Here is a 24374-nt window from a genome sequence, read left to right on the forward strand (position 1 = left end):
ATTTGTTATTATTAGAGGGTTTGTTTGACTTTTTTTGAGACAGGGTCTCACTGTGTAATTCAGGCTGGCTTCAAACTTATGGCAATCCTCCTGCCTCAACCTCCCAAGTGCTGGGATTACAGGTATATGCCACTACGTCTAGGTATTACTAGAGTTTTTGATGATAGACATTCTTTCTGGGGTAAGATGGTATTTCAGTATAGTTTTAATTTGCATTTCTCTGATGGCCAGTGATGATGAGTATTTTTTTAGGTATCTATTGGTCATTTGTACTTCTAAGAAGTATCTATTCATTTTGGTTGCCCCTTTTTTGCTTGGGTCGTTTATTTGGGGGGCCTAATTTTTTGAGTTCTTTATATAGTCTTGATATTAATCCATTATTTGAAGAATAGCTGGCACAATTTTTTCCTATTCTGTAGATTGTCTCTTCTTCACTCTGTTGTTTCCTTTGTTGTGCAGAAGCTCTTTAATATGATCCCATTTGATGATTCTCAGTATTAAATTCAGCATTATATTATATTGGGGTTCTGTTCAGAAAGTCCTTGACTACGCTTATGTCTTTAAGAGTTGTACCTATTTTATCTTCTAATAGATTGTTTTAACACAGATCTATGATTCATCTTGATTTGAGTTTAGTACATGGTGAGATATATGTGTCTAGACTCAATCTTCTTCATGTGGCTATCCAACTTTCCTAGCACCATTTATTAAAGAGATTGTCTTTAATCCAGGGCATATTTTTGGGTCCTACATCAAAGATAAAATAGCTGTATTTGCCTGGGGTTGTTTCTCCTTTTTCTATTCTGTTCCACTGATCTACATGACTGTTTCTGTGCCAGTACCATGCTGTTTTAACACTGTAGCCTTATAATACAACTTCAAGTCTGGGATTATGATGCCACCAGCTTTGCTTTGTTACTCAGGATTGCTTTTGCCGTTCAGGGTCTCTTCTGATTCCATATAAATTTCAAGACTGTTTTCTCTAGCTCTATGAAAAATAATGTTGGTATTTTGATTGGGATTGTGTTGAATCAGTATATTAGTTTTGGAAGTACAGCCATTTTGATTATGTTGGTACTGGCTAACCAGGAACAGGGGATATTTTTCCATTTTCTGATGTCCTCCTCGATTTCCTTGTTTAGAGTGATGGAATTTTCTTTTTTCTGGTACCGGGGATCGAATTTGGGACCTTGCGCTTGTGAGGCAGGCGATGGAACCACTGAGCTAAATCCCAGGCCCTTAAAGTGATGGAATTTTCTTTGTGGAGGTCTTTCACTTCCTTAAGTAGGTTAACACCCAAGCATTTAATTTTTTTGATGCTGTCTACGGCCATACCACCCTGAATGCACCCGATCTCATCTAATTTTTTTTGATGCTATTGTGAATGGTATTGCTTTCCTAATTGTTTTTTCAGTGAGTTCATTAGTATAGTGTAGGAATGCTACTGATTTTTGTGTATTTCTTTTGTATGCTGCTAAGCTGCTGAATTTAGTTATCAACTACCAGACACTTTTGGTGTAATTTTTTGGGTCTTGTAAGTAATGAATCACTCCATCTATGACTAATGATATTTTGACTTCTTCCTTTCCTATACATATCCCTTTTCTTTCTCTTGCCTGATTACTCTGGCTAATGTTTTGAGGACTGTGTTGAACAGGGGTGGTGGTGATAAAGAACATCCTTGTCTTGTTCCTGATTTTAGAGGAAAGGCTTTCAGTTTCTCCTCCTTTAATGTAATAGCATTCAAAATCTTTAAAATGCCAATTAAGGAATTCCCAGAAAATGGCAAAGTAGTAAGCAACAAAACTCAGCCTCTCAAATATTCTGAATCCAGAAACTGGAAAGTAACAACTAGGGGAAGAAAAGGAGGAGGTAGGTAGGTCCCTGGCACTCAGAAAGGACACGACAGGAAAACTGGAGCCAATAGAGAAATTGAAAAGGCAGAACACATTGTGAGAAAAGGAAGGCATAATCTATATTTTCTCCTAGTTCTTAGCTCATGGGTAATGAGCAAGGAAGCATTTATCTACAGAGACAAAGTGAAAGTGGGGGACTTGAGAGGCCTTCAGGGAAAAACACAGTAGTGGAACAGAGTAGTGGATGCCATCTGCTTAAACAGCTGGTGAATGACTCTAGTCCAAGCGCCATTCTATCCCTTGGAGAGAGTGGTTGAACACCAAACCTGGAACTCAGAACAGCTGCGGTCTGGCTTCATTTCAGTGCTCCCAGTGTTACGCTCCCACAGTGACTGAGTGAAGGACAGCCACAGTAGACAGCTGTGGTCAGGGAGCCATGATCAGGCCAAGAAGAGGGGTTTAAACTAAAAGACTCAAGCCCCACTCCCACAGCCAGAGGCCAGGCTCAGTCTGACTTGCTCTGAATTTGAAAGTCCCAAAATTGGCACCATTGCCCTAATCCTACTACTTGTTGGTAACTATATCCACCACAGATCTGGGATCTGACTATCTTCTTTATTTACTAGTGTGAGCGGGGACATGTCTTGAATTAGACACTGGCCCCAAATTACAGATCCTGGAAGACAACCACATGCTCAAAATCAGAGAAATTTCCATTTTTTTTTTGGCTTTCTGTGTTTGATTTTTGTGAGTGAGCTGTTTTTATTTATTTATTTTTTTCTATCTTTCCCTCCTCTTCACCAGTTTCCTGTGGCTCCGGAAATCTTTCTTTGTCTTTCTGCCTTGCTTCTTATCTCTTTCTTCTTTATTTCCTCTTCTCCCTTTTAATGTTTCTCCCTTTAATTACTTCTCTCATTTTTACTCCCTATATAATTTCTTTCTTTTTTCTCTTTTTCTTTTTTTTTCAGTAACCAGGATCGAATTCAGGACCTTGCTCTTGCGAGGCAGGTGAGGTGCCACTGAGCTAAATCCCTGGCCCTCTCTTTTTCTTTTATCTACTATTTCACACGAGTTTTTTCTCTTACCTTTACTTAATTCTACAAACAATCCTTCTACTCCCTAATAAGATCCTCGGGGCCACTTTTCTCCCCTCCTTCTCATACCATAGAGTTTAAGGTTTCAAAGTTTTCCTCTTGGATTCCTCCAATCCCAAACTCTGTTTTTTTAATCTTTTGATGGTTAACTCTGTAAAATTACTGTTGAATTCTTTTCTACCATTAGTGGAAATACAGCTGTTGCATTTAGTACATATTAGCTGTAAGTTCATACCCAGGTTGTCTTAATGTTTACACCATAACTGCAGATTGCTCCTCTAGGATTAAGGGTGGCACATAATTTTTTTTTCTTGGTACCGGGAATCAGGACCTTGCGCTTGTCAGGCAGGCATGGCATTACTGAGCTAAATCCCTGGCCCCATAATTGTTTTTTATGGTATGTTAATATCTACTTTTTCTTGGACAATACTACTGTAGCTGAGTTGCTTGATATTAAGGTCACATCATCATTACTATTTCTCTGTAAGCCAACACTCCTATTACCTTTGTGACGTTAACAGTACTAGAGTACATCCCCGGAGAACTTGCTTCCTAGGCTAACTACACTTCATCCTCCCCTCCTAAATTAACCAGATGGTAGAATCTTGGGGTTGTGGCAAAGGATTATACTTAGCCACCCCCAAAGAGCATCACTGAAAAGCAACTAAAGAAATCTCTAGACCAGTAACAAAGTCTTTAGAATATAAACATCCCACAAGTCACAACACAAAACAAACAAACAAAAACAATAGAAATGAGAAGACAAAGCAACAAAATGCCTCCAAAAATTCCAAACTTAAAAAAAAAAAAATTAAAAAAAAATTCCAAAGTTCCCTGAAGCCAATTTAGGCAGCACAGAGGAGCAGAATAGCATAAGCCACAGAGCTGAATAAGTTGAAAGGATAACAGAGAAGGTTAGAAAAACAGTTCAAAGAGGTACTAAGGATTAATGAAGATATAATTAAACAGAATGGAAGTAATAAACAATAAGATGCAGAAACTCTTAGAAGACACTAAAAAAAGCTAGATGAGCTAAACAAATATGATATAAAACATGAATGAGCAGTTTACCAAGGAATTAGAATCCATGAAAAGGTTTCAATCAGAAATCCAGAAGGTTAAAAATCATGCTGAAAATGTGGGCAGTAGAACCAAGCAATCTAAGGGCAGAATTTCATAATTAGAAGACAAGGATACCTTCAAAGACCAACTACTACTCAAAGACACCTTAAATACAACAAGAAAATATGAAAAATGAATCCAACAACTGCTTGATGATGCAAAGAAGACTAAGAATAATTGGAGTAAGTGAAATATCAGAAGACAACACAAATGGCATAAAAACCTTGTTTACTGAAGTAATGGCAGAAAACCCTCCACATATTGGAAAAGAAATAAACATAGATAAGTGAGGCATACAGATCTCCAAGTAGCCAGGACCAAAAGAGAACTTCTCCACTCCACATTATACTCAAAGCACCAGAAGTCCATCATAGGGACAGAATCTTAAAAGCTGTTAGAGAAAGGCAATGAATCACATATAGAGGTAAACCCATTAGAATTACAGCAGACTTCTCTACACAAACCTTAAAGGCCAGGAGGGACTGAAATATTTCAAGCCCTAAAAGCAAACAACTACCAACCCCAACTTATGCATCCTGCAGTTATTTCCATGACAAGAAGCACCTCAAGAAATTCGTGACCACCAAACCAGTGTTACAAAAATTTCTCAAGGATATCTTAAAAAGAGAAAATGAAGCTATTATAGCTTGTGTTTAGATGTCCCCCCAAAGCGTTATGCAGTCATAGGTGGGCTTTTTCAGAGGTGGCTGAATCTAGAGTGTGTGACACTGGGATTGATTCATGGTGCAATGCTAGGCTCAAGGGCACTAGGATTAAGGGTGTGAGTGCTACCCACCCTAAGTACCCACCTAAGTCTGGATAAGATAAAAGGGGGCAGCAGAAAGACACTGTTATGGTTTCTTGTTGATTTTTGATGTCTTTGCCTGTCATTTTGCCTTGGAGCCAGCCAATTATGGACTGAAACTTCTAGGAACTATAAATCAAATAAACCTTCCCTCCCTTAACTTGTGGGGATCTGGTATTTTGTCTCAACAATGAGAAAACTAAGAAGCCAACAATGCCAATAAGTCAAAAAGAATGAATACACTTGATTGGATGAACAGCCAAGCAGCAGAGGGAAAAAATAAGAAAATCAGCAACAGGAAAATAATGCAATGACAGGAATAAGTCAGTACCTCTCAGTATTAAGTCTCAATGGGAATGGTCTCAATTCCCTAATCAAAAGACACAGATTGGAAGAATGGATCAAGAAACAAAACTCAACAATACGCAGTATACAAGAAAAATATTTAATTCAAAAAAACTCACAGATTAAAAAATCAAAGGATAGGGCTAGGGATGTAGCTCAGTGGCGCTGTGCTTGCAGGCACAGTCCTGAGTTCCCGGTACCGAGAAAAAAAAAAAGAAAAAAAACTCAAAGGAGAGAAAACAATATTCTATCCAATGAAACCTGGAAAAAAGCAAGAGTTGATCTTGATATAATAAATGATATGATCTTGTATATAGAAATCCTAAAGAACATTATTAAAACTATAAGGACTCAGCGCCTGCCTCACAAGAGCAAGGTCCCAAGTTCGATCCCCGGTACCAAAAAAAAACAAAACTATTAGCACTAATAAACAAGTTCTGTTAAGGTTGCTGATACAAGATCAATAAACAATTTGAAAAAGAATTAAGAAACAATTCCATTCACAATGATACTAAAAAAAAACAAATTTAACACAAGAAGCTTAAAACAAGCTTTAAAAGCTTTAAAAATTTGAAAAAAAAACAACCAAAAACTCAAACCCACACCAATCCTGAAAATAAACTTGGAGGACTCACATTTCTCAATTTCAAAACATACTACAAATACAAATACACAGTAATAAAGACAGCATGATGCTAACATAAGGATAGATATAAAGATGAGTGGAATAGAGACTCTAAAAGTGTGTCTAGGCAAAGAGGCCAAGAAAATTCAATGGGAAAAGAATAGTCTTTTCAACAAATGATGCTGAGATAACTGGATACCCATATACAAATTGAAGGTGGACAACAATTTCACACCATATACAAAAATTAACTAAAAATAGACCAAAGACCTAAATATGATATGAATGGACATTTTTCCAAAGATAGACAAATTACCAATAAGCACATGAACCAATGCCCAAAAACATTAGCCATCAGTGAAATATAAATGAAAACCAAATACCGCTCCACACCCACTAGAATGGCTATAATTAAAAAGACAAAACAAGTGAGAATGTGGAGAAGTAAGAACCCTCCTATATTGCTGGTGAGAATGTAAAATGATCTAGTTGCTTTGGAAAACAATCTGGCAGTTCTTCAGTGAGTTAAACATAGAGCTACCAGATGATCCAGTAATTACATTCTTAGATAGACAGAGAAATATATACTTTTCCATACAACAGAATATCATTAGGCAATAAAAATATATTGATACAGGCTACAACATGGATGAACGTTGAAGACATATGCTATGTGAAAGCAGTCAGTGACAAAAGACCACAAATTACATAATTCCTTTTATATGAAATGCCCAGTATAGAAAAATCTATACAAAGAATTAGTCACGAGGAGGAGGCAGACTTTGGCGGAAAATAGGGAGTGATTCCTAATGGGTATGATTTTTGAGGTGATAAAAATATTCTAAAATTTATTATTGTGATAGTTATGCAATTGCTTATGAATATACTAAAAACCACTGAAATTTATACTTATAAAAAGGTTAAATTTTATGGTATGTTAATTATACCTTGATTTTTTTAAAAAAGGAAGTTGAAGAGTTAACATATGACCCAGCAATTCCAGGTATATAGGTATATACTCAAAGAAAATTAAATATTTGCCCACATGAAAACTATATACGAATGTTCACAAAATCAGATACAAGCAATGAATGGATAAACAAAATGTGGTATAGCTATACAATCCAGCAATTTAAAAGAATGAAGTACTGATATATGCTGCAACATAAATGAATCTGGAAAACCTTATGCTAAGTGAAAAAAGTCACAAAAGATCACATATTATATGATTATATTTATATGAATGTAGGTTAGTATTTGTCTCAGGCTAGGGAAAGAGTTGGGAATGAGGAATGAGTGCTAATAGGTATGGTTCTTCTTTTCAGGGTGATAAAATGTTCTAAAATTAGATTGTGGTGATGCCTGCATAACTCTTGATTATAGCAAAATCAGATATTACAGTTTAAGTGGGTAAATTTTATAGTATTTGAATTATATCTTAATAAATCTATTAGACAACTGAGACTGTATACTTAAAAGAATATAAAGAAGGTATAAGAATCTTTAAAGCCAGGTGTGGTAGCACTTATGAGGCTGAGGCAGGAGGACTGCCACAAGTTTGAGGCCAGCCTGTACTACATAGTGAGTTCAAGGCCAGCCAGAACTACGTAGCAACACCCTGTCTCAAAAAAAAAAAATCTTTAAAAACAGTACAAAGAAGGTTAAATTTCAAAGTGCAAATGTAGAACTAAAAGGGCATTTTAGAATATATTCAGAACAAACTGAATGAGGGTTCTGTCCCAGCTCTGATGATAAATGACAGAGTTAAAATTCCTCAATTACTATTTTTGTTTCCCCCTTTTTAGTTCCAAAGAGGGAATCAAATCCGAATATAACTGAAGAGGTAGTAAATGAGAACTCAACTACTTTAGTAAGAATTCAAATGTCCTGGGTCAAACGAATTACAAATAGCCCAGAGAACAGAGTAATTTCAAACATGACTGCTGAAGCTATGTCAGTGATCTTTGAGGAATCATGGAGAAAAATGTTCCAGAAGACTGGGCAGATGTAATTTCAATTTTCAAAAAGAGGGTAAATGTTAATTCCATTAACTACAGACCAGTAAATCTAGAATGGATTATTACAAGGATAGCTTACAAGATTCTACAAATGGAAGAATGAGCACTAGAAGCAGCCTGAATTCACTAAGAAAAAGGTTAATCCTTATTTCTTTGTTATACTGTTACTAAGCTAGTAGCTGTAAGAATTATGGTAGACATAGTATATCTGCACTTAGCAAGGTATTTGACAAAATCATTTATGCAATCCTTAAAGAATGAAATTGAGAAACGTTGGATATTAATTTTTGTTAGACAGATTAATAATCCCTCAAAAAACCATTCCCAAAACATGTAGATCACCAAGTTACTATCATATTAGATGAAGGTTTCTAATAACATACACTGTGGGGCTTTTCTAGCCTTAGGAGTTTCATCATTTAAATCTAACAACTTGATGAACGTATGTAAATCACACTGGTGAGGTTTATACATAACAACTAGAGCGGACAGTGAATATTTGGAATGACAGAATTAGAATATTGATTTTTAATTTTAAGTGGTTGAGGGGGTGTAAAACAAAACAAAAACTAAAATTTTCCTGGACAAGATGAAATCAAACTAAGAGTCAGATTCAAATCTCATACCTGAATTAGAATGAGTGCAAGGGAAAAAAATAACTTTTTTTTACCATTCTGAAATCAGCCTCTAATTTGAATTAATAGCTATTAGAATGTGACCTGAAATATCCCAGTCAAAACACCAACAAACTACAGTACAGAGGTTTGTATCTACAATTGTGACCTTAAATTATTCTCACCCTCTTTTAGACGATCCCCTTCAGCTTTGGTTTTCTTCTGTCTTTCTGATCCAGCAAGGTCTACAAGATGCAGCTTAGAGCGAAAGCTGCTATTCCTATGATAATGACAGAACACACAAATGAAAATAGTACACAAACTTGAGAGTAGCTGAGTATCAAAGCTGATCTGCCAGCTATCGTTTTCTTTCAAGTCAATAAAAACAGCCCCATTGGTCACTAATGCTTACAATACTAATGTCTGATGATCTGCCAAATCATTGAAGAAGCAGCCTAGTATTCATCCTTAATAGAACAAAAAAAACCTTGACTCTTTAAATATAACTTACTTGTCATTTTTCTTTCTTTGCTCTATGGAGATTGTAAAGATGGCATGAGATCGGGAAGACTGGGAGTTCATAGCTGTGGAGGCCACAGTCCTACAGTTGTTGCCCTGCTCCAAACAGGAAACAGTATCCAAGGCAACTAAAACATTCTTCTCAGTGAGTCCTATAATCTAATTTCAAGAAAGAAAAAATTCCCTTATGATTCATACCTCGAATCAAATTTAATGGTTAGGTTCCATGTTGACCTTATGGGGAAATTTGATTCAGTTCTCATCTAGTTCAGTTTGGGACCAGAATCGTGGAGAGAATTGAGTTCGTGAATTGAGGTACCACTGTAATAGGGATTGGTGGTTTTAAAGAAAATGTCTTGGCTGGGCGTGGTGGTGCACGTCCATAATTCTAGCACTCGTCCATAATTCTAGCACTCGGGAGGCTGAGGAAGGAGTATTGCCACAAGTTCAAGGCCAGTCTGGGCTACATAGTTCAAGGCCAGCCTAAACTACATAGTGAGACCCTGCCTCAAAAAAAAAAGTCTTGATGTTCCAGTAGAACCTCTACAAATAGAATACCTCTATAAATGAGGACTGCTTAAACTAGCAACTCTATGAAGTGAATGGAAATCAAGGTCTGTAATTTTCCCCAGGAACTTCAGAAACAAGGGTATTAGCCAATACTGGACCTAGAGAAGATCTCCAGATTTTAGGGTAGCGATGGCTAGGTGACTTCCAGGGAGCCACAAGTAAACTTTGGCCCCAAAGGAGAATAAGTCCACCACAATCAATTATGGTATCTCTTTACTACTTTATCCCCCAAATGACTCCATGTGCCTGCAAGTACCTCTGACCCATTTTATATCTCATTTTTACCAGAGGAAATAGCACAGTATTGTTTTCTCTGGATTAGAAAGCCAGGGAAATAGTCTTAGGCTTGGTATGTATCTACCTGGGAGAACTTATACAAGTTGAAATCTTTTGAATGGGACTAGATGATTATAAAGTCCCTTCTAGTCCCAATATGCTATGACTTTATTATTACGTAGGTCCCAAATCTGTACCTGTGGCTCTAATATCTATTTCTTTATTTCTAACTCCCTGCTGTGTATACTTTGAAATCAGTACATTATAACAAACTTATCTTCCTTCCACTAACATTGATTCCCTCTTCTGCTTCTTCATCTCTATTAATATCTCAGCTCTTATATCTTAAAACCTCAGATCACCTTCAATTCTTGCCACTCTTCCATATCTCACCTATCATCAGCTTTTAGACATTCTTCTTTTGGTTTTTTGGGGTTTTTTTTTGGTACCGGGGATCGAACTCAGGTCCTTGCGCTTGCGCAGCAGGCAGCGAAACCAATGAGCTAAATCCCCGGCCAAGACATTCTTCTTTTGACTCCACCTTTTCCTTTTCCTTTCTAAACCTACCTCCTGAGTTCAGGTCCATATTCATGTCTGAAAAAGAAAGCAACACTTTCCCATTTGTCTTCCTCATTTTAGTCTTTCTATTTTTCAACTAATTTCTATTTAGTCTTCCTAAAATCTTGTTTCCTAAAATGTCACCTAAGTATTAAGCCTTGTGCTAGATGAGAATACAAAGACATTTTAAAATATTCTCCTAAACTCCAGGAACTAATATATTTGGAAAGATACACACATAAGATAAAAAAGATAAAAATTTAATAAAAGTAGCCATGGCAACCTTCCGTTCAGAAGTATTCAATAATTTCTATGGTGTTCTATTACTTTCTATTCTATGCTGTGCTATTACTTTCTTTTCTCCTTCTTTCAAAAACTAAGCTCTTTAGCCTGGCTTCATAATCTGATCCTAACATATGTCCTGTTACTTCCCAGCCAAATCCTCTAATCCAGACAGATTGGACTAGACCTATTCTGCTTTCCTGATGAAGCTATTCCTTTCTACAAGAATACTCTTACTTCTTTCCTCTCCTTACTTAAATCCCATCTATCTCATCTGAAAAAATGTTTACAAACTTGTCTTAATACACCCTAATCTTTGTTAGGATCACATGCTTTTTTGAATTGCCTATTGCACCTCCAACAATGGCTGGGATTTACTTCTTGCCTTAGCATGGGATAAAAGATCTTAGAACAGGATCAAGAGCTGGCTCAGTACCAACACTCTTTCTGATGATACCATGTATTTTGCCCAGGTTTATTATTCCCACTATCCAAAGTCTTCCTATATTCCAAGCTTATCAGGCCTCATCCTTCAAATTTGCATTAGTACCTAGCTAACAGTGACCCTAGGAGAAAAAAACAAAACAAACAAAAAAAACCCTCAGGAGCACAGGCATCTGCCCCTTACCTGTACCCCAAACCTCCAATGTTTCTTCGTTTTGTTTTTTTGAGATAGGGTCTCACTATGTAGTTCAGGATGGCCTTGAACTCACTATAGTAATTCACTGACTTATGAAGATTCAAGTTGCGAACTTTCACAGATACAAATGGACCTTACATTACAAACATTCGTAGATGCGAATAAATCAATGTCTGCCGAACATTGTTACAGTTGTGCTGCTGTGTGCTTAGTGTACAATAGTACAAGCTCAATCCGAGCCCAGGATGTCCGGAAGCAAGAGGAAAAGCAGAGGTGATGTGGAGGGGACTGCTAGGAAGCGCAAAGCAGCAACCATAGAAACTAAAGGGAAAACAGTGTAAGACTCACTTTGTCAGACTTATGAATGAATTAGAATTATGAACATTCTACCAGAACAGAACACATTCATAAGTCAGGGACTTACTGTATGTAGCCCAGGCTGGCCTCATGACAATCCTTCTGCCTCAGCCTCCTACGTGTGCTACCATGCCCAGCTAATGTTTATTCTTTGTGCAGAGAAGAGGAAAAGGAGATGTCTAAGTTATTATTTCTCCACATTTTTCTAAGTCTGTGGTACCTATTTTTATTTCCAGCCTGATTCTCCCACTCCTGTATACTCAGTCTCTGCTTCCTCATCCTGTATCTATACCAGAGAATCTCAAATAACCGAACTCTTACGGTATTGCAAATTTTTAAAACGTCATATTTAATTTTTCACATTCTAATAGCATCCTATTACAATACTGTAAAACAGAATTTTCTATGATCATAGATACGTTCTGTGTATCTGTGCTATTCAATATGGCAATATAAACCATACCTATCAAGGGATATGTGATTAGTGTATATGAGGAACTGAATTTAAAATTTTATTCAATTTTAATTAAATTAAATTTAAATAGCTACTTGTAGCTAGTGGTTACCGTACTGGACAGCTCAGCCTCATAACTCTGTAAATAATTAATAAATGTTTAATTGACATTAGCACTCCTTCAGGGTGTAACAGGAAGGTGATAAAATAATGAATCTTCCCTACCTTCCTTCCCCATAAGACCTCACCTAGGAATTCTAGATCAACAAAAGGAATTAGAACCACATAAAACCTGAAGGACTAAGATGTTAGTAGTCATTTAAAACCAGTGGCAAAGAAAAGGGATGTGAATTTTAGTAGTTGCTAACATTTTTAATAACATCAAATGAAAGACAAACACACCTTTATGCCTTCCTTAGGATCTTCCCGGATATTGATTTGACAGGCTTTCTCTCGAGATGGGCATAGAAGATCCAAAATTTCTTCATTGTAAATCTGATATTGTTGAAAATGAAGTGGCAAAAACAAGATGTTAACAGTGGTAATCTCTGAACAGTGGGGTCATAGGTAACTTTTAAAATACACTGCAACTTTCTATATTTAAAATTTGGTTACAATAAGCACGTATTATATTTTAGAATTAAGCAAAGGACTTTGAGGGGCTGAGGATGTAGTTCAGTGATAGGTCACTTACCTAGCATGCATGACGCCCTGGGTTTAATCCCCAGCACCACAAAAAAAGGAATTTAACCTTATAAGTAACCATTTGATACTTTATAAAAATGAATTCACAAATTTACTTGTAAGAAAATTGAAACTGTACCCTCTTCTTCTCCCTCCTACTTTTTGGGTGCTAGGGATGGGAACTCAGAACCCACACATGCCAGGTAAGTGCTCTACCACTGAACTATATCCCCAAAGCTGAGACTGCCCTCCTAATACAGTCTCTTAGGAAAAGCAGACAAATGTAAAATTATATGAATGCCCAAATTCAGTTCTTTGATAGTTTCATAACAGCATCAGCTTCACATACTTTGTTAAAATGTAAACAATGGGTCCTTGGGGAAGGGAAAGTTGGAGGTAGAGAGCAAAGGAAACAAAAAGGAAAAGTAGCAACTAGTATTTCAACAGCAAGCAGAATTTTAAGTACTTAGAACAAAGTTTAACAAATAGCAAGCATGATTATTTGATTGATATTATTGCCGATGCCATTATTTAACATACCAGGTACCAAAGTTATTTTTACATTCAATTATCTTGGTCACAACTGGGGTAATCTAAGCTCAAGAAGGGTAATCTTAGTGATGTCTAACTCCCTTTCTTCTAACTCTGTATCTCCTATGCCTCTTAACATACTGAGATTCAACTTTAGGATGAAGTATTCACTTAAATTTAAAATTGCATGCTTAAATTAAATGTCTTTTTGGTATCATAAGGTTAGATATAATCGACCAATCTACTTGTATGCTGATATATACTAGAATGCAAACTCCTATAAGGGCAGCTGTTTTTATCTGCTTTGTTTACTGATATCTTTCAAGTATGTGATATACCCAAGTGCCTAAAACAGTGTCTGGCACATAGTAAATAAACACATTCTACTACCACTTACATAGCTCAGTGTTAAGGTGCATTATAACTTGTCTCAAAAGTGAAGGAAAATCAAATACTTTTCTGCACACTCTACAGGGAATCAGTAATAGAGGCCAAACTAGAATTAAAGAATTTTTATCATTTTTAATATGGCAATGTGAACTCCTCTAATAATCAATTATTAAAGACTATCTTAATAAGAACAAAGTGGGAGTCAGATCTAACTGAGCCAGTAAGTTTTCTCTATCAATTTATTAAAATGTTACTTACTAAAAATACAATTTACTAATCTGAACCATGCCAGGAAAAATCTGATTTGGATTTATTTCTTTATCCAAAGATAATTTTGAATTAAGAATAATTAAAGATAAATCACTTACCTCCAAGTAAGATACTTTCAGAGTAAATTCAAAGTCACTCTTTTTATCAATTTCTTTGAAGAGCAATTGTATTACCCTAGGAATGACCCCAACTGTTGGTTCATTCTCTTGCTCAGCAGAATATGCACCTCCCATCGAATAAGTTTTTCCAGAGCCAGTCTGCCCATAGGCCAGGACGGTTGCATTATATCCTGGCAAAATAGAGGTTATATGCATAGCAGCATTCAAACATTTTCATTCAACCAATATACTCAATTTCCTTCAGCAATTACTTGTAACAAAAGTGAGATTGCAGCCTTAAGACAGACTGTTTTTTTTGAGACGCTCTCATTATGTAGTTCAGGCTGACTTTGATCTCATTATGTAGCCCAGGTTGTCCTGAACTTGCAGAGATTTTCCTGTCTCAGCCTCCCAAGTGCTGGGATTACGGGTGAGGGCTGGGATTACAGGCATGTGCTACTATGCCCGGCTAAGACAGAACTTCTTAGGAATAGCAGACACAAAGAAAAGTTCTGTGGATGCCAGGACTTTATACCACTCAAAATAAGCAAAGAAGAATATCAACCTCAGATTGTGCCCTCTCAATTAAGCTACAAAGGCAAATACTTAGATATGACTAAAATAATGAAAGCAATCAAACCACAGTTAAAAGCCTTTCAGAGACATAATTCTGTCTGCCTACCTTGAGCAATTTTAAATTATGGGAATTTAAAGAAAGTCTTAGAAGCTATATAAATAGAAGGGAGTTTTGGCTTGTATTTCTTTGATTAAGAGTCTTCATTTGAAAAGGCAGCAACATTGTTTTTTACTATTTATAAAAGTATCTACTCCCTATCTGAACTTAGAATGTACTCAAACCACATTATCTGGCTTCTCACAGAAAAATCATTATTTAAGTATGATTCAACATGATATATATCCTTAACTTTTATAGAGCATTGATAAATCATCTATTTAAGATGTTCATGATAATAACTGACAAAAAGTTAAAACTGTTAAGTTTAAGTAAATGCATATGAAAAGATCAAAAGGATATCCATTATTAACATTTTGATGTTTATCTCCTAGTATAGTAAGTGATATTTTGTTTTTTTCTGCTTGTGTTTTCTAAGTTATTAAATGGAATTCATGGGCTGGGGATTTAGCTTAGTGGTTCCACTGCCTGCCTCGAAAGTGCAAGGTCCCGAGTTCGATCCCTGGTACCAAAAAAATAAATAAGTAAATAAATAAATAAATGGAATTCACTACTGAACAGTAGCTATGCTTTCTGTTATCACCAATGTAATCAGTCTGTTTGCAGAAAGACCTAGTCTATTTCTGTTTCAGTGTAGTTCTAGTAAAAATGTTTATATTCTGTTTCATCAGAGAACCCAGATTACTAGTTACTTCAACATTTTCCTTTCATCCTATGAATTAAAAGTTCTGATTGAAATTAAAAGCAGATAAACCCAGCTAACATCCATAGCAAGGTTTTAAAAAGAAACAATTAGACAATAGATGGGCTTACTGCAACCTAAACCTCAATTGTTATAACTTGCTAATTAAGTAGTAACTATTAAAACTATAAGCATGACATCCAGCACAACCATCATACTAATGAAATTTGCATAGCTACTTGCTACCATCTAATCCTCAAATCCCATTCCAGTTTTGCCAGTTGTTTCAGTTACACCAGATTAGGTACAATGCATTTTTCACCTTTAAAGCATTAGTATGCTATTGTTCTACTTCTTTTAAATGAATGTTTTGAATTTTGAATAACCACTGTACTAGGATAACAATTAGACATCTTCAGGCTACTATCTAGTGCTATGGTATTCAACATCAAAGCCTAACTGGTCATAGTATTCAGGGGCTGTAGGAAATCCCTTTCTCCACCTAAAAGAATTCTCATCACTCAAGACCAATCTCAAAGGTTCCCTTTTCTGTGAAATTCATCCCAAATCCTCCAAACAGAGTTAATGTCCTTTTGTTTTTCATATCACTTTGCACGAAAACTGTGCTACTTTCATAGCAGGACTGATTCTATTGTATATTTGTAACTTTTAAAATGTTTTTTTTTAAAGATAGGTGCAACAAATTTTAAAACTTTTATGTAGTCCAAATTATTTATGTATCATCTACCTCTCTTCCTACCCCCTGGACTTTGAATTCTTTCAAGGTCTGAAAACCACATTACTTATCCCTGAGTAAATACTACAGAATGAATATTGAGGCCTGGAACTCCAGCAGGTTAGCACACTGATCACCATCAGCACCCATCAAAGAGCTCTAATGAGGTTCCAGGACAAAGAAAAATATGTACAAGTAAAAGATTAACAGAACCACAGAAAGAAAATACAGTATGAACAAGCTTCAAGGGTAGAGTATTTCACAAATGTTATTAGGTTTCACAAATGTTATTATGTTTCACAACCGTTATTAGGCTGTGGACTTTGGGAGGCGTTTTGTTTTGTTTTGTTTTGGTTTTTTAAGACAGGGTCTCACTGTGTAGTTTAGCCCGGGCTGGCCTCAAATATTCAGTGATCCGCCTGCTGAGATTATAGGAGTATGCCACCATGCCAGTTAGCTGTGGGCTTTTTGAAGGCAAGAATCATGTTTCACTCATTCCTGGACTTGCAGAACCCAAGTACTGTGCCTGGCACAAAGTACGTGCTCAAGAAACGTCGGCAAATTAGATAGCCTCACCTTTAAATATGCCTTTAATAAGTGGTGCTACTGCTGTATTGAAGACTTCTTCCTGCTCAGTAGAGGGGTCAAACACAAAATCATAGGTAAAGGATTTGTCATTACCGACCACCACCTGCAGAAGGCAAGGGACAAGGCATCAGGGGAAAAGAGGCTAGACCACGACCTTCACTGCAATTCAGTCCCATCTATTCAGAGAAAAAGTCCTGGATTCTGCTACTCACCTGAGGCTCTCCGGGCACGAAGGAAAGGCACATCTGGCAGCCCTCGCTGATCTCTTTAGGGACTAGAGGGCGACAACGTAGTGCCACTCTTACAGGAATTCCTTTCACCTCTTCCTTCATGACCCTAGCGCAAAACCGTCTCTGCGGGGGAGAGCGGGGAAGAGGTTTGCTAAAAGATCTTGGTAAGTTGGCAGGGATAGGAGAACGCTCTGCATTGGAATCGCTGCCTCCGGAGGTTACTCTCTCTGATCTGGCCACGACGGATAGGCCGGTCAGCCCGACTTTCTCAAGAGTAAGTAGGCATCTGAAATGAAGAGGAAAAAAAACCGAACAAAAACAGCAACCAAAAAACCTAAAGCCCCAAGGTATGGGAAAGGCAAAATCTGAGCTAAGGTGTGGCCCCGTAACTCACCAAACTAAACGTCCTTTCCCGCGGTCTTTCCCGTTCTCCTGACGCCGGATCCCAAACGGAACTTTAACCGCCAAGTTTCAAATCAGCCCCAGAGGCGCCAGCCAATCGAAGCGCAGACAGCCTGCGGGCGGAGCACGCTTGTCGGCGCTCGCGGGATGACGCGTTAGGAAGGGGCGGGCAATCTCAACGCAGCCCGGCCCCGCCCCTATTTGATGTTAGCCGGCATCCGGTTCCGGTTCCCAGGCTGAATTGGCAGGGTCTTTATTTTGGAGCTGCTGAGGCTTGGCTGCTGGTGTGGTGAGACGTTTACGCAGTAGTGAGCGCTAGACTCTGGCAGTGTGGGAGGAGGATCTAAAGGTGGCTCAGTGGTTAAGGAAGAGCGGATGTGGTGACTCCATCATTACTTATTACCCCTAGAGATTATAGGGTGATTGTGGATAGCTGGGGTTAGCACTTCCTTAAACTTAGAAAATAGATATTTTTAGACACGATTTTGTTTTCCTTTTCTCTAGGATGGAGACGGTAACATCTGTTCTACAGGATTTTTGCAATAATTGAGATCATGTTTTTAGGGTGGTACTCTAGCAAGTTGCTTTGCATCCATATATTTAGGTTTTTCTCATCTCTTTTGTCCTTCTCTAATCTACACCCTCCACCCCGAGCTGGAGATTGAACCCAGGGTCTCTTTACCACTGAGCTAATCCCCTACCCTTTTTAATTTTGGAAACAGGGTCGCTCTAAGTTGCCCAGGCTAGCCCCTGACTTGTGATTCTTCTCCCTCATCCTCCCAGAGTACTGGGATTATGGTGCATTACCACGCCCAGTTCCTCTTTCAAGCTTAGTGCCTAAATGTCGACTGACAGCCTTGGATGCTTTGGAACTGCTTTCTGAAACTTGGTATACTACCCTCCCTTTTGAATCATTTTTACTTCAAGTCACCCTTTCTTTCCAGGACCTTGCCCAAGATGGACAGCCGGATTCCTTATGATGACTACCCAGTGGTTTTCCTGCCTGCCTATGAGAATCCCCCAGCATGGATTCCTCCTCATGAGGTGGGAACCATCTGTATTCCCAAGAAGGGAATTTTTTCCCCTGGGCATGAGATGATGCATGAAAAGTAGGATGACAGGGTTAGAAAGTTAAATGGAGAGTGAATCTCAGCCCTTGTTTTAGCCAAAAGACACAGAAGATGAATTTTGAGCAACAGGCGAACATTGGGAATGTCTTGTGGAAGGCTTCTGTCAGGATCCATTTACACCAGTGAATTCTGGAATTCTACATTTCATTTTGTCAAAATGTGAAAAGTGGGGAGCCACTGGGTTGCTGGTATGTCCTCATGCTAAACATCTACTTATTGGGACAGTGTTACTTATTCTACCTAAATTAAGTCTGTGATCTTTTCCTGATTTCGGGATGATGCATTAGTTTTCCAGAAAAGGTAAGTGTGACATCTAATACTGGTAGTAAGATTTCTGGGGTTGCTGCCTTGCAGAGAGTATACCACCCAGACTACAACAATGAGTTGACCCAGTTTCTGCCCCGAATTGTCACACTGAAGAAGCCTCCTGGAGCTCAGGTAAGCTTATAGAGAGCCTCTAATTCTAGGCTAGATCTGTCCATACCAGAACTTGGTCGTTTGATGGGATGGGTTGGAAAACACCACTTCCACAAATTCTCATTTCCCTCAGGAACACACCACCTGAGCTGTTATACAATGCTGCTACTCACCGTGCTTGTGTTTTTGGTGTATCTTGAGCTCCAATTCTGTGCTCTTGTCTTACAGTTGGGATTTAACATCCGAGGAGGAAAGGCTTCCCAGCTAGGCATCTTCATCTCCAAGGTGTGTACACCTGGTATGCAATAGGAATAGCTACTTCCCTTTGTTATTAGATTGTAGCACCCTGATATCCCAAGAGCCCAGAGAATGGTGAGTTGATAGACTCAGAATAGGCATACATGGTAACACCCCCTTTCTTATTCAAAACTTTCCATTTGGCAAGCAAGTCATGTGTCTCCCTGCATTGTCACAGAAAAAACAATAGCACCTTATATTTGAACTTCACCTTCTGAAATTACCCCACCCAGGTGATTCCTGACTCTGATGCACATCGAGCAGGACTTCAAGAAGGGGACCAAGTTCTGGCTGTGAATGATGTGGATTTCCAAGATATTGAGCACAGCAAGGTGAGCACAGCACTTGGGCTGTGGTGATGCAAGAAGCCATCCCAGTTGGATGGGTTGGACATGTTGGATAAAGTTAGCCTAATCTGTAATTTGATATAAAAGCATCTCTCCTTGAGAAATGAACCAGAAGGAAGTGGCTATTAGTGACCCAGAGGGTTGGAGTGTCAAATCTCATTCCACCTGTTGTGATTTTGCTATGGGTTACATCTCTTCATTTGTACAAGCTGTTATGTTTCTTCCAGGCTGTTGAGATCCTGAAGACAGCCCGTGAAATCAGCATGCGTGTGCGCTTCTTTCCCTACAGTAAGTGCCACTTTTTTACTTGACAGGCCCCTATTACTGATGACTAGAAGCTGCAGAAGTTAGGAATGGGAAATTGGGAGCTCAGGCGTGAAAATAACCTGTTCTGTTCCTTCTTTTCTTTTTTCTTCCCCCCAGATTATCATCGCCAAAAAGAGAGGACTGTGCACTAGAGAGTTGCAGCTCACTAGACAGTTGCAGCCCAAGCTGACTGGGCCCCAGGGAAGCCACTTAGGAAATTCTTTCCTCAGCCCCTTCCTGACACATTGGGTGGGGTGGATGCAGAGACATACAGCCAACTGCATTGCCCAAACTGTACTGTATTTTTAGTTCCCTGGTTTTCTCGATGAGCTTCATTCCATGAAAGAAGGATGGTGAAGTCTAGGATAAGCCTAGCCTGTAGAGAACCCAGCTAGAAAAGATAACACATTTACTGGATGCCATAGGCTAGGTGCTTACACATGTTAACATTTTGATTACAAAAATCAGTAGAAAAAAAGAATCTTCTATTTGATTTTCCTGGCCATCTCATCCCATCCTTATACTACTGGAACTCTCATATACACTTTGGGGACTCCAATGAGACACTATTTGCCTGTTCTCCATCCTTGCCCCTCAAAAGTTAAACACAATACTGAATAAATGTTGTGACTTTTGAATGATAATGATTGGACATAAGATGCTCTTGAGACAAAAAAAAAGCTCTTCTAACAGAAATCAGTGGAAGAAACTGCAACCTCTATGCCTGGCCAGAACATTAGAGGGGCCACAGAACCCTAGCTATATACAATGTAACCAAAGAATGGCATAGGGTGAAGGGTACTGGAAAAAACAGTAACTCTTCCCCTAGGAGCTTTGGACATTGTCTGGAGGGGACAGAATTAATATAATTCTTCCTTGCTAGATTCTTTGATCTGGAACTTAGACCAAGGGTTGGATGCACTTCTTTTCAGAGGCAGCAATAAGAAATTGTGTCCAATTTCTAACTTGTAGATTGGCTAACTACCAACTTTGCTCTTTTTTCCCACCCCCACCCCAAAGAACTTTCTGCCATGTTGTTAGATATCTAGTTACCAATCTATTGATAGCAGTAGGAATGAAGTGCCCTGTGATGAAAGCTTCAAATTTGCCTCGAAAGGATTCTGTGGAGCTTAAGAATGTAAGATAATTTAAGAATATTTATAATTTCTTCCCCTGGAGAGTGATTCTGTTGGTCTAAGATAGAATGTGGAAATCTGATTTTTTAAATAAGCAAGGTAAGTCTTTTTGAACACTGGGAAACACTGTTGAAAATACTGATATATCTATAAGGAAACTCTGACTCTTCCCATATATACCACCCCAGCTCTTCTGAAATACTCCTTCTAGAGGCTCCGTAACAGTGCTAGGCGGGCGCTGTCCCTTGCCAACAGAGCTGCAAGTAAATTTCTGTCTCTGTTTCTTGGGAAATCTTTTATTCTATGCTGGGCCTATTTGCTCTGCTGACCCCTAGTGGCCATCTGAGAAAGAAAATAGAGGTTTAGATACTCCCACAAAAATATATTGGCTGAGGTGGCCATGTTGAGGTCCGAGACTCACGCTGTGATTAAGAGATTAAAAAAACTCATCTAAGAAGTGTGGTAAACATGATAAAAAGAGGGGGAAGGATCTCGCTTTGAGGTCTTGAAATGTTTCTGTGTTGGGACACCAGCATGAGGCAGTTGCATTGTGGAAGTATAGATACAGTGTCAGGAGAGTGTAAGAATAACAGGCTGAGGCTAAAGGAGCAGTTATTGAGGGTGAATGTAAGGAAATGGTGGAGAATGAATTGTATTGGCCTTTGAGATTATCCCAGCTACTGTAGAACTGCACTTCCTGTAGATGTCTTTCAGCTGTTTGAGAAAGAAAGGTAGAATTCCCAGGCACTGCAAGAAGCTGTGAGATGCAGTCTAGAAAATTGGTAGCACTTTCGGGGGTTCTGTATACTCCTATGCCTAGGAGCTAGAAGAGGGTAAGTGGCCAGCTACGTAAACCCTATACCTGAGGGTGGGGATAAGGCTGTAAGGAAAGTCCAAATGACATAAATCTATCAGATTAGGCAGAGATGGCCCAAGCTATTGATAGAAACAATAGTTTTGATGCCTGAATACTTAAAAGGCTCCAGGTAGATGTTAACCGCTGAAGTATATGTTATGGAAGGTAATAGAATGAGATAACTACAGTCAACTCTCAACTCCCAAGGACAATTTCTAGCAAAAGCATGAGGAATTCTGACTGATCCCCATCACCTAAAGGCAAACCAAGGAGCTACTTTGGGCTAAGTTATTCCCTTTATCCCTTAAGTTCCACAGAAGCAGAAAAATTAGCCTGGCCATCAACTCAGCAAAGGAAGTTTGCCTTCTCTGCTTGTGTGTTCCCTACCCCAGCAAAGCTGGGAAGAAGGACACTCCCTTCTTTCACCAGAGGTGAAGTTACTTCTGGAAAAAAGGGCAGAAACCATGTACCAGAGATAGCTATGCACGTGTGAATGGTGACAAGCAAATGAAAATTTCAGGCTAATTTCAGACCTTTGTGGTGCATGGTGGGAAGATGAACCTTGCCCCCCACCCTGCAATAGGACAATGGGAAGTTATCCAAAAGAAAGTGGTGGTGGGTAGTAGAGACAGTACAATGGAAATATTCTAAAAGGAAATGAGTATTATTATATTTTTCACATTGTAACCAGTTTTGGTTCTCGGTAAATGATACTGATGTCTCATATGCTCTTTTTTTTTTAAGGAAAAATTTCTGTATTTCACATCCTGATTTTTAGAAAACCAGAGATGATCCTCTGGAAAAGACAGTGGTGCTGTCCATTTGCTTTTAAGCACTTACTGAGTGGCTTTCCTTCTCAACACAGTCTTTTCAGCCAATAATATAAACATTATTCAAGACCTTTTCCATCATCAGTTAAGCAGAAGATAGTTCTGCAGACTTGTCTGGACAAATGAGAAACAATGGAAGGGCCCAGAAAGTGGTAACCTAGAATTAATGGATAAGGGTAGATCCTTGTGAAGTGTAATGATGCTTCCCTATGGCCAGGAACCCTTGAATCCTTAAACCCATGACCTTTCTGCTCTCTGACACTGATAACTCTCTCCAAGTAAATAGCATTTGTGGGCCTTCCCTGTAGAGTTTGAATTTGAAGTGTGCCAGAAGAAATTGTGCTTACACTGACCTTTTGTTGTTCAGATCAGTCTCCTTACCCACTAACATAATGACAACATTGTAGCCTCTTTCCTACCACACAGCTACCCACTTACCATCTCCTTGAAAGAAATGTCTGCAAGAAAATATGTTGCAGAGTTGAAACACTTCGTAGAAGTTTGGAGAGAATAATGTACCTGTCTTTACTAGTCTTACCAACCTCTCTATTGCTTCCTTCGTAACCTCTTTGTCAAAATCCTGTAACTCACTTGTGTTATCATAGACAACCACTGCAATAGTTGAATTGCAAATACAGCTAGGCTACAAATTAAGCTGTAGAATTAGGCTGCAAAAGCATTCCTGGCCAGCCATCACATAACTGCAGCTGAACCTGTATAAAACAAATATTTAGGAGGAAGATGGCAAAAATGGAAAAGAAACTAGCTTTTTAAGAGCTAGTACCTAACTCTTTAATCCCAGCACTAGGATGCTGCATAGCTGGAATCCCAGCCCTATGGGAGGTTGACAGGAGGATCACAAGTTCAAGCTTAGCCTGGGCTACTTAATGAGACTGTCTTTAAAAAAGGAAGATCTGGGGATGTAGCCAAGTGCAAAAGCCCTAGGTTCAATCTAGTACCACAAAACAAAAAAACTAGAACCTAAGAGGAGACTGGATATCTGAAAAGTGGCTGCTGTTGCCTCAAACCAAGTTCTAGGACAGGTCTAGCCAATCCCAAGATACTATTGTGATTAAGGAAACACCCTGTAGAACAGCAGATTTAAGGGTTCACAGCATCTTAAACTTTATGTTACAGTTGGAGATAAATAAGGGCAGAGAGAATAAGAATCATCACAGGGTTTGGTAATTTGAGGGAGGCTAATTTGGGGAAATGCTAACCTGTTAATGAGCTGAAGGGGTTAAGGAATAGAGTTAATGGTATGAACTTTTAACACTTTTGGGTCCACTAAGTGCATGGTCTTAGACTGGAAGTTAATTCCAGTAGTTGCCTGCAACAGAGAATCATACTTTCCATGACCCCCCCCTCCTCTATTCCCAATACCAAGCAGTCTTAGAACCACAAGTAGAGAATGCCCCTTAAGGAGGTTGTCCTGGCTCAACTTACCAGCCCTTCCAACGGATAACAGGAAAAGCACTCCAAGTGAGTTGGCCAAAGAAACAGTCCAATCTTTCCTTCATGAAGCAGATGAGGATGGATGTCTTCGGCATTGTAGGAGAGGGAGTTAAATAGCCCAACCATTGCCCTTTCTCCCCATCAGTCTCCATGAACCCCT

General features: G+C 38.6%; 3 protein-coding genes across 11 annotated transcripts in view; 2 read left to right on the forward strand and 1 right to left on the reverse strand.

Moving 5' to 3' along the window:
- Positions 1 to 17589, reverse strand: part of Kif4a (kinesin family member 4A) — a 125722-nt gene extending 108133 nt beyond the window's left edge. For 3 of the 4 annotated variants that reach the window (XM_087209879.1, XM_087209878.1, XM_021250514.2), the window contains exons 1-7: positions 17433 to 17545; positions 17021 to 17324; positions 16797 to 16911; positions 14109 to 14299; positions 12538 to 12630; positions 8991 to 9157; positions 8665 to 8759 (exon numbers count right to left, since the gene is read on the reverse strand). In XM_087209879.1, the coding sequence (XP_087066005.1) occupies positions 8665 to 8759; positions 8991 to 9157; positions 12538 to 12630; positions 14109 to 14299; positions 16797 to 16911; positions 17021 to 17140 (781 nt within the window). In that variant the 5' untranslated portion in view covers positions 17141 to 17324; positions 17433 to 17545. Of the gene's footprint in view, positions 1 to 8664; positions 8760 to 8990; positions 9158 to 12537; positions 12631 to 14108; positions 14300 to 16796; positions 16912 to 17020; positions 17325 to 17432 lie in introns of all 4 variants that reach the window. The other variant, XM_004872609.3, reaches the window with a different exon arrangement.
- Positions 17590 to 17608: 19 nt separating this feature from the next.
- Positions 17609 to 20581, forward strand: Pdzd11 (PDZ domain containing 11). 3 transcript variants are annotated; one of them, XM_004872608.4, is made up of 7 exons: positions 17609 to 17729; positions 18385 to 18484; positions 18925 to 19008; positions 19216 to 19272; positions 19518 to 19616; positions 19859 to 19919; positions 20055 to 20581. In XM_004872608.4, the coding sequence occupies exons 2-7, from the start codon at positions 18398 to 18400 to the stop codon at positions 20087 to 20089; spliced, it is 423 nt and encodes a 140-aa protein (XP_004872665.1). In that variant the 5' UTR covers positions 17609 to 17729; positions 18385 to 18397; the 3' UTR covers positions 20090 to 20581. The 3 variants fall into 3 exon arrangements, with proteins under 3 accessions (XP_004872665.1, XP_012923897.1, XP_087066012.1); XM_013068443.3 differs by having other exon boundaries at positions 17650 to 17748; XM_087209886.1 differs by having other exon boundaries at positions 17651 to 17820.
- Positions 20582 to 20725: 144 nt separating this feature from the next.
- P2ry4 (pyrimidinergic receptor P2Y4) overlaps positions 20726 to 24374 on the forward strand; it is a 37474-nt gene continuing 33825 nt past the window's right edge. For all 4 annotated transcript variants that reach the window (XR_002391662.2, XM_021250512.2, XM_004872604.3 and 1 more), the window contains exon 1: positions 20726 to 21075. Coding sequence is in view for 3 of the 4 variants with exons in the window: in XM_021250512.2 (XP_021106171.1) it covers positions 20854 to 21075 (222 nt within the window). In the remaining variant the exon portion in view is untranslated. The remainder of the gene's footprint in view (positions 21076 to 24374) is intronic.

This window comes from Heterocephalus glaber, unplaced genomic scaffold (assembly GCF_053883595.1).
Source record: "Heterocephalus glaber isolate CG9 unplaced genomic scaffold, H.glaber_assembly_v1.0 deba00001068, whole genome shotgun sequence".
In the NCBI taxonomy this organism is placed as follows: domain Eukaryota; kingdom Metazoa; phylum Chordata; class Mammalia; order Rodentia; family Bathyergidae; genus Heterocephalus; species Heterocephalus glaber.